Source organism: Salmo salar, chromosome ssa16 (genome assembly GCF_905237065.1).
Source record: "Salmo salar chromosome ssa16, Ssal_v3.1, whole genome shotgun sequence".
NCBI lineage: Eukaryota > Metazoa > Chordata > Actinopteri > Salmoniformes > Salmonidae > Salmo > Salmo salar.
In genome coordinates this window covers 48,667,873-48,678,094 of record NC_059457.1, presented here as the reverse complement: position 1 = coordinate 48,678,094, position 10,222 = coordinate 48,667,873, and the positions used below count along the sequence as shown (strand labels likewise).

Here is a 10,222-nt window from a genome sequence, read left to right as displayed (position 1 = left end):
ACTAGAACCAACTCTCTTTCCAGATACCCTGAGCACCATTTAGAGGGTAGGGGAGAGGGGAGAAGGGGCAGGCATGGAGACACACACCCTGAGGACCACCGCTCCAGTAGCAGGGGCAAACATGGGGACAGGTACCCCGACTACCACCACCCCACTGAGGGTAGAAGCAGAGGGAAGGAGGGCCAGAGGAGCAGAGACCCACAGGGGTCCCAGTCAACCTTTGCAGACAACCATGAGCCCAGGAGACAGCGAGAGGAGGAGGAGGGGGATAGGGTGGTCAGGAGGAAGGAGAGGCCCGCCCGGCCGCCCCCGCCGTCCCATATCCCTGTGAAGAGAGACGAGGCTTGGGACAGGGATAGAGAGAGACACCGGGAGTGGCAGAGAGACGGGGAAAGAGACAGACGGAGAGAACCCAGGAGAGACGAGGAAATTGAGAGAGACGCACCGAGACAGGCAAGACACGTGGAGCAATTGAGAGACCAAGAGCATAGCCGAGACAAAGACAGACACCGAGAGAGAACCAAGAGCAGGGAGCGAGGTCTGGATGAAGTCCAGGACGAGCCCATCCCCAGTAGCCGCAGCAGGGCCTGGGACGGTGGTGGGGAGGAGGGCCCTGGGGATGATGAAGAGGGGAAAGGGGGAGCCAGGGCCCGCCTGACGCTCCACTCTGGCCCCAGTGAGCTGTGTGAGGAGGAGGCGAGGAGGAGCCCCAGGATGGGGAGAGGGGAGAGGGGACACAGGGACCCTGGAGAGGGCCCCAGCACGGGCAAGGAGCGCTCCCATACTCACCCCGCTCCCAGGGAGCCAGGTACGGCCTAGCGCCGGGCCCGTGGCCGACCATTTGTGGGTGTGGTGTGTGTGTGGGTTCTTGATTGGCCCGTGGCTGGGAGCTGCTGGTGGTGGCTTTGTCTCTCTAACTAAATAATCATCAACAATCATTTTCCTCTTCGTCATCATCATCATCATCTTGGTATAACCGCTTTCAGTCATTATGGTGGAATTCCACAGTCGGTCACAATACAAGGCCCTGCTGCCAAAGGTGTGTGTGTGACAGAGCGCCCAGATAGAAATATACTGCGTAGAACAGACATGATTCTAGTATTGATTAGCTTCTATACATGACATTTCTTTCTGTAACGTTTTTACCGTTGCACTCCAATTCTATTCCTCAAGGGCTTCTGTCGGCGTGCACTTTCATCCCTGTCTAGTCTACTCACCTGAACTGATCAAGTACTGGCATGGATTTGCCATCAATTTGTCCACACTTACCTACTCTGACCATAAATCAGACATTGATTAAAATAGCGGTGATTTAAACCAGTAGACACTGCAGCCCTAGAAGAATCAGAGTTGGTGATTCTGTGTTTATCTCATCCTCTCTAGTCTGGTGTTTCCTGGTCCTGGGGTCCCAAAAGGATGCACGTCTGTTTTTTATATATATATATATACCTGATTCAAGTTAAAGGCTTGACGATTAGTTGAATCAGATGTGTAGTACTAGGGTAAAAAGCAAAAAGTACACTCTTTTGGGTCCCCAGGGACAGCATTGGGAAACACTGTTCCAGACTGCAAACAGCTGTATTGACTCTGTTGTATGTGGCGCCCCCTGCAGGTCGTATAGTGCAAGGAGGACCAGGGGGTCGTGGAGCAGTGGTAATGGCAGGGAATTACGGGCTGGGCGAGGCCACCCAGGGCATCACTAAGCTGGACCTGCGGGAGCAGGAGCTGCTGGACATGGAGGTGGCCCGGAAACTACAGGAAGAAGAGGTGAAGGTGAGAGAACTGGTCAGTGACAGAACTTACCTCTTCTAACACAGTTATTAGGACAATAAAACGGCCTAGGAACGGGGGTTAACTCTGTCCCATTGTTTAGTTAACATACATAACATTCAGTAGACCTCAGCTTTGTATTGTGCAGCTTCAGATGTCTGTGAGAAATGCTCCCTCTCAACAGTCACTTCCTATGTTATGTCATGGTAGAGCCCAGGGAACAGAATGTTCTATGCTGAGGGGAAATATGACTCAATTGGTTCTTAATTATTTTTCGGTTCCAGGCAAGCAAGATGGACAAGCGTGCGGCCCAAGTGGCTCAGGATGAGGTGAGTGGACGGCCGGCTGCTTCTCTGTCTGGAACAGTCGTCACTGACCGACTCGCTTTCTCACGCTCTCTTTCATTTTCTCTCACTCTCTTGCCCTGTCTGTCAAGTCTCAACTTTTGACACATCAACGAAGCAAGGTACTGAGTGTAAAAGTTGTTTACCTTTGTTAAATAAATGATGTCCCTTGGTCCATTCATTCCTTTGGGTCAGTGTTAACCTGGGTAATCAACTCTCACAGTTAGAGGTCGACCGATTATGATTTTTCAACGCCGATACCGATTATTGGAGGACCAGAAATTTCACTACCGATTAATCAGCCGATATTTCTTTCTTTATTTGTAATAATGACAATTACAACAATACTGAATGAACACTTATTTTAACTTAATATAATACATCAATAAAATCAATTTAGCCTCAAATAAATAATGAAACATGTTCAATTTGGTTTAAATAATGCAAAACAAAGTGTTGGAGAAGAAAGTAAAAGTGCAATATGTGCCATGTAAAAAAGCTAAGGTTTAAGTTCCTTGCTCAGAACATGAGAACATATGAAAGCTGGTGGTTCCTTTTAACATGAGTCTTCAATATTCCCAGGTAAGATGTTTTAGATTGTAGTTATTATAGGAATTATAGGACTATTTCTCTCTATACGATTTGTATTTCATATACCTTTTGACTATTGGATGTTCTTATAGGCACTTTAGTATTGCCAGTGTAACAGTATAGCTTCCGTCCCTCTCCTCGCGCCTACCTGGGCTCGAACCAGGAACACATCGACAACAGCCACCCTCGAAGCAGCGTTACCCATGCAGAGCAAGGGGAACAACTACTCCAAGTCTCAGAGCGAGTGACGTTTGAAACGCTATTAGCGCGCACCCCGCTAACTAGCTAGCCATTTCACATCGGTTACACCAGCCTAATCTTGGGAGTTGATAGGCTTGAAGGGGTGGGTATAATTTGTGGAACGTTCCAACAGGAATCTGTTCTAAAAAACGTAAAGTAAAAGGTTGCCAACCAACAACGCATACAAAGTAGCAACGCATACAAACCTAGCTAACTAGCTGCCGAATATGCATCAACTCACCACGTAGCTTATTCTTAATGTTTGTCCATAGGCAACCAGAGTGAGGACAGACATTTTTCGGAATAAACGTGATGAGTGAAAAAACGCAATGAAATAGACCACTCCCTACCCGGTATCTTATTCTGCCGCTATACAACTTTGTATGCGTTGTTTTTTGGCAACCTTGTTATTTACAACGTTTTTGGAATAGATTCCTGTTGGAACGTTCCACAAATTATACCCACCCGGCTTGAAGTCATAAACAGCTTGAAGCACAGTGCTGTTTGAATGAATGCTTACGAGCCTGCTGGTGCCTACCACCGCTCAGTCAGACTGCTATATCAAATCATAGACTTAATTATAACATAATAACACACAGATACGAGCCTTAGGTCATTAATATGGTCGAATCTGGAAACTATCATCTCGAAAACAAAAGTTTTTTTCTTTCAGTGAAATACGGAACCGTTCCATATTTTATCTAACGGGTGGCATCCCTAAGTCTAAATATTCCTGTTACATTGCACAACCTTCAATGTTATAATTACGTAAAATTCTGGCAAATTAGTTTGCAACGAACCAGGCGGCCCAAACTGTTGCATATCTCCTGACTGCCTGCAATGAACGCAAGATAAGTGACACAATTTCATGTTAGCAGGCAATATTAACTAAATATGCAGTTTTAAAAATATATACTTGTGTATTGGTTTTAAAGAAAGGCATTGATGTTTATGGTTAGGTACATTGGTGCAACGACAGTGCTTTTTTCGCAAATGTGCTTGTTAAATCATTACCTGTTTGTCAAAGTAGGCTGTGATTTCAATGAGAAATTAACAGGTACCGCATCGATTATATGCAACGCAGGACACGTTAGATAAACTAGTAATATCATCAACCATGTGTAGTTAACTAGTGATTATGTTAAGATTGATCGTTTTTTTATAAGATAAGTTCAATGCTAGCTAGCAACTTACCTTGGCTTCTTGCTGCCCTCGCGTAACAGGTAGTCAGCCTGCCATGCAGGCTCCTCGTGGAGTGCAATTTAAGGCAGGTGGTTAGAGCGTTGGACTAGTAACCGGAAGGTTGCAAAAACAAATCCCCCCCCTGCACAAGGCAGTTAACCCCCGTTCCAAGGCCGTCATTGAAAATAAGAATGTGTTCTTAATCTGACTTGCCTAGTTAAATAAAGGTGTAAAAAAAATAGTAATAATAAAATAATACATTTTTAAAAATCGGCAAGTCGGTGGCCAAAAATACCAATTACCGATTGTTATAAAAACTTGAAATCGGCCCCAATTAATCGGCCATTCCGATTAATCGGTCGACCTCTACTCACAATCATGGTGATATCCGTGTCTGGCAGAAGCCATATGAAGCAACACTATGTGCCTGAAAGGGACAATCTCAGATTGGAGGAACAACATACCGTTTCCCCACCACTTGTTTTAGTAAACAGCTGGAGAAATGGAGCCACTCTCAAATTCATTGGGACAAAGTGTCTGTGTTTGTACTGTAACTGTATAATAAATGTTGTATTGGCGTTGTCAGGAGATAGCCCGGCTGCTGATGCAGCGGGAGTAGAATAACCACTTTGTATTGGCGTTGTCAGGAGATAGCCCGGCTGCTGATGGAGCGGGAGTAGAATAACCACGTTGTCAGGAGATAGCCCGGCTGCTGGTGCAGCGGGAGTAAAATAACCACGTTGTCAGGAGATAGCCCGGCTGCTGGTGCAGCGGGAGTAGAATAACCACGTTGTCAGGAGATAGCCCGGCTGCTGGTGCAGCGGGAGTAGAATAACCACGTTGTCAGGAGATAGCCCGGCTGCTGGTGCAGCGGGAGTAGAATAACCACGTTGTATTGGCGTTGTCAGGAGATAGCCCGGCTGCTGATGGAGCGGGAGAAGATGGAGTACAAGAAGTCCAGAGAGAAGGAGAAGCAGGGGATGAGGCCGGAAGAGAGGAGGAGGCCAGAGGGAGGAGACCACAAGGTAACTCTCTCTCTCTCCTTATTTTTCTGGATGAGATGACTTTATGATTTCAGGACTACATGTACAGTATTCTGATCATCAAGATGATATGCGTTTCATACTGTAATGGTGGTCCCTCCTATGAATTAATTTGTGTTGATATGATCTATGTTTTTTTACATAGGAGTACTGTAGTAAGAGCAGCACAGTTTACATTTTAGTCATTCAGTAGACGCTCTCATCCAAAGCAACCTACTGTTAGTGCAGGTTTATTGGCACAGTTTAAGGTGCATTTTTGATCAACTTGTTTATAAGACCAGACTGAAGACGGTGTCTGTCCATGTGTGTTCCAGCCAAGCTCAGAGGAGGTAGTGCATCCCAGACTACGAGAGGAGGAATACCAGAAGCCCAGGAACCACCAAAAGCCTGCCAGGTGCTGGCCTCACTCTGTCATTAGCCTGCCAGGTGCTGGCCTCACTCTGTCATTAGCCTGCCAGGTGCTGGCCTCACTCTGTCATTAGCCTGCCAGGTGCTGGCCTCACTCTGTCATTAGCCTGCCAGGTGCTGGCCTCACTCTGTCATTAGCCTGCCAGGTGCTGGCCTCACTCTGTCATTAGCCTGCCAGGTGCTGGCCTCACTCTGTCATTAGCCTGCCAGGTGCTGGCCTCACTCTGTCATTAGCCTGCCATGAATACACCCCGTGTTGCAACAATATTATGGCCTTAAAATAATATTTTCCCTCTATCGCTCTCTGCCCTCTCACAGGCCTTCTCAACCTCCTCCACATGACTATGAGAATGTGGAGTCCAGCTACTCAGGGAGCCACTGTTCTTCCGCGTCTCCAGCCAGACCTGAGGCGGCTTACAAAGGTAAATTCAGCTATTTTTGTCGGCTTTAACTCGGGCCTCAACCTAAAACCCAAGGAATTTAGATTTAACACTTCTCATACAGCTAACTTTCTATCCAGCATACTACATGGTTGGCGTACACCAAATGTATTTCTTAGAGAGCTCCAACTGTTCTAGCCAATGATTTTATATGGTATTTTATAGGTATTAAAGATCAAGCTGATGAGCCCTCTCTCTCTCTCTCTTCCCCCCCCTCCCTATATCTTCTAGGTGTCTATTACAGACAGTGACCCAGGCTTCCTAAGCCATCTATCTGAGTTTATTTTTTTTCATTGCTGTATTTTTAAAACTCCCATCACTTTCTATTGGCCAAGAGCCTTGGAACAATGTACCTAGTCGTTGGCAGTGGGTTCGGGGAGGGTGTTGGCCAAGAGGAGGTGCAGCTGAGAGCTGAAACACACACGCTGTCATTTGTTTTTTCTTTTAATTGGCGCGACAACTAAGACAATCCAAAGGAGACGCCTTGTGACATTCTAACTCCTGCTGGCTCTTAACTGTGGATGATGATGTGGAAGATGAAGATTTAAAAAAGAGGGAAATGTTCCTGTTTTCCTGTATTAGTCATTTTGCTGGTGTTTCTGTCCATCCGTGGATCATGCTCGTCTTGGTGGATCAGGCCTTTGCTGGATATGTAACTGTGCAATCTCTGTCTCTGTCTCTATGGCGGTCTATGAGATGTGCCTGTCTTTGGAGCCAAAATGGTGGCCACGTGGTTCTGTGCACTCCCAGGTTCCAGTTCTCCTGTCCTTGTACCGTGCTGCACATCAAGGCTGAACAACAACATGACCGGCCCAGTCCGAAACTCTATTATATCAGGAGAATGGATCTTTGTGTTAACACCTTTCCAGTCCGGAAGCGGATGGTGATCGTATGTGGACTTGTTGCTCTCTGCAAGCTCTCTACCTGTGTTCCCATGTCTTTCTAAGGGGCTGGTGTATATAGCTGCTGGGAATACGGACTTGGAGGTGAAGTATTATGGGACATACTGCTCTCATTGTGTTTCTACGTGCATACTTACTGACAGTTTTCTGTTCTCTTTGTTAGTGTTACGAATCCCTTTGGCCCTGCAGTCTAGGGGGGATGGAAACGAGACCCGTAACATAACTCATGCAAATTATAATAGTGAAAAGGAACAGTGAGAACAAAAACCACAGACAACTTAAATCTACCGTCAAACACTATAGGTTTATTTGGTAAACACACGGTAAAGGGGGGCTGAGCTGGACCCAAGGAAAGAAATAATAAATATCCAAAAACACCCCTAAGCTAGACTAGCCTGCTTTAAGAACAGCTAGCTAACTAACCAATAAAATACAGTGGGTGGTCTGCCCAGTTCTAACTAGGGGATTTAGACAAAGTTTACCTACGGGTAGTGTATGCCCATGGGCGACTTGTCTTGGTACCCCCTTTTCCCACCAACAAACACTCACATAATTCCAGACAAATGTGACATGTAGCAACAAAAACCAAAAGAGAGCTCAATCCAAAGAGCGAGAGTTGGCGAGAGATTTGAACACAGAGAGATCGAGCTCCAGAGAAAACAACTGACTGGGTTTTTAAACCAAGGGAAAGGGGATGTGATTGGGTAAGGGAAAAGGAGCAGGTGTCTTCTGATTGGCGACACTTGTGAATAGGGGAGAGGGAAAGAAAATCCACACAGGATACCTGTATCCATAACCGTTAGTCAACTAGAGCACAAGACACCGCAAACGCCAATCAGTTGTTTTGTGGATTAACAAAACATATTATTTTAAATATTACCCGTAATATATTTGATTGGATGTGCCATCAGTATTTGATTTTGTCTTATCTGCTTACAAACTGGCATCGGCAAATGCTTTCAGCGCTAAGAGAAGTGGACCAGTAGGAATTGAATGCATGTACATTTCAGATCTGTGCCAAACGCAACATTTGTGCTTGTTTTGTCAGAACTGTATTCACTAGGAACGGGACAAAACGGGGAGGGACCAACTTGAATTTGTCCAATAGAAACTCTTGTTTTTGTTGCAAAACATTTTCTGTTGCGCTATGTTTTGCTACAGTGTACAATAATGAATACTCCCCAGGTTGTGTTTTTCCTAACCGACGGTGTCCATTGATTGAGTGGTTGACTCGTTGGTCACCTGTTAAAGTGCAAGTCATGTCTCAATTACTGTTTCTGCATTTTATTTAGTTTTATATAATTTTATATAATCTTATTTGATTTGGCATCACTCTTAAAAGGAATTTCTTGTTTCCTGTAAATTCCATTCCTAATGAAATGCCTTCACTCCCTCTGTCTCACACGTATACACACACACACCACTCTCTAAGAGGGTTATCACTTCCTGTGTGTGTAACATGAGTAAACATTCCCAGGGTAAACAAAGTGTGGCAGGAAGTATCAGTCATCCACTGAATCAACAGAGCAAGTGGGAACATGATGTAATTCCACTCAAAGGGACCTTTACACTCAGACAGCTGGGTGATAGGGGTCAACCTCTCAGGCGGCTGGGTGATGGGGTCAACCTCTCAGGCGGCTGGGTGATGGGGTCAACTTCTCAGACAGCTGGGTGATGGGGTCAACTTCTCAGACAGCTGGGTGATGGGGTCAACTTCTCAGACAGCTGGGTGATGGGGTCAACTTCTCAGACGGCTGGGTGATAGGGGTCAACTTCTCAGGCGGCTGGGTGATAGGGGTCAACTTCTCAGACAGCTGGGTGATGGGGTCAACTTCTCAGACAGCTGGGTGATGGGGTCAACTTCTCAGACAGCTGGGTGATGGGGTCAACTTCTCAGACAGCTGGGTGATAGGGGTCAACTTCTCAGACAGCTGGGTGATAGGGGTCAACTTCTCAGACAGCTGGGTGATAGGGGTCAACTTCTCAGACAGCTGGGTGATAGGGGTCAACTTCTCAGACAGCTGGGTGATAGGGGTCAACTTCTCAGACAGCTGGGTGATAGGGGTCAACTTCTCAGACAGCTGGGTGATGGGGTCAACTTCTCAGACAGCTGGGTGATAGGGGTCAACTTCTCAGACAGCTGGGTGATAGGGGTCAACTTCTCAGGCGGCTGGGTGATAGGGGTCAACTTCTCAGACAGCTGGGTGATGGGGTCAACTTCTCAGACAGCTGGGTGATAGGGGTCAACTTCTCAGGCGGCTGGGTGATAGGGGTCAACTTCTCAGGCGGCTGGGTGATGGGGTCAACTTCTCAGGCGGCTGGGTGATGGGGTCAACTTCTCAGGCGGCTGGGTGATGGGGTCAACTTCTCAGGCGGCTGAGTGATAGGGGTCAACTTCTCAGGCGGCTGAGTGATAGGGGTCAACTTCTCAGGCGGCTGAGTGATAGGGGGTCAACTTCTCAGGCGGCTGAGTGATAGGGGTCAACTTCTCAGGCGGCTGAGTGATAGGGGTCAACTTCTCAGGCGGCTGAGTGATAGGGGTCAACTTCTCAGGCGGCTGAGTGATAGGGGTCAACTTCTCAGGCGGCTGAGTGATAGGGGTCAACTTCTCAGGCGGCTGAGTGATAGGGGTCAACTTCTCCGGCGGCTGGGTGATGGGGGTCAACTTCTCAGACGGCTGGGTGATGGGGGTCAACTTCTCAGACAGCTGGGTGATTGGGGTCAACTTCTCCGACAGCTGGGTGATTGGGGTCAACTTCTCCGACAGCTGGGTGATAGGGGTCAACTTCTCAGACAGCTGAGTGATAGGGGTCAACTTCTCCATGGCCAGTTTCATATTTTTTTTGTTTTACGTATTGAATGAGGATGGTAATAGTGGCGATAGATTAAACATTTTTATTACCAGACTTCATACTTTAATAGGATCCATGCTATATCAAAGGGATTACAGGAGACTATATAGGGACTTTTAGAGAATGCATCCCAAAATTGCACCATATTCCCTATATATAGTGCACTACTTTTGACCAGGGCCAATCGTGCTTTGGTTAAAAGTAGGGAATAGGGTGCCATTTGGGACGGAGACATACTGTACTGCCAATGGTCATGGTACCACCATGTTCATATGTATTATAGCCTAATTGTTGTTTATTACACATATATAAAGAGTAATCCCACACAGTTTCCAATTTGATCTAATGAAATGTTTAATTATGATTCTGTCGTATTTACATTTTTCCATTGAGTGATGTTCATCAAAGTCAATGATGGTGTTTTTGTTGTTGATATGCTTTGTCCAAGTT

The 10,222-nt window shown here is 46.4% G+C and overlaps 2 protein-coding genes across 2 annotated transcripts; one reads left to right on the top strand and one right to left on the bottom strand.

Annotated features, from left to right (window-relative positions):
* Positions 1-1,046: 1,046 nt before the first annotated feature.
* Positions 1,047-2,294, top strand: ccd50 (Coiled-coil domain-containing protein 50). The gene is given in 2 exon segments (NM_001146424.1): positions 1,047-1,773; positions 2,055-2,294. Coding segments are annotated over 2 exon segments (282 nt in total). The 5' UTR covers positions 1,047-1,656; the 3' UTR covers positions 2,220-2,294.
* Positions 2,295-9,348: 7,054 nt separating this feature from the next.
* LOC106573993 (early nodulin-12-like) lies at positions 9,349-9,756 on the bottom strand. Its single transcript, XM_045696682.1, has one exon. The coding sequence runs from the start codon at positions 9,754-9,756 to the stop codon at positions 9,349-9,351; it is 408 nt and encodes a 135-aa protein (XP_045552638.1).
* Between the last annotated feature and the right edge of the window lie 466 nt (positions 9,757-10,222).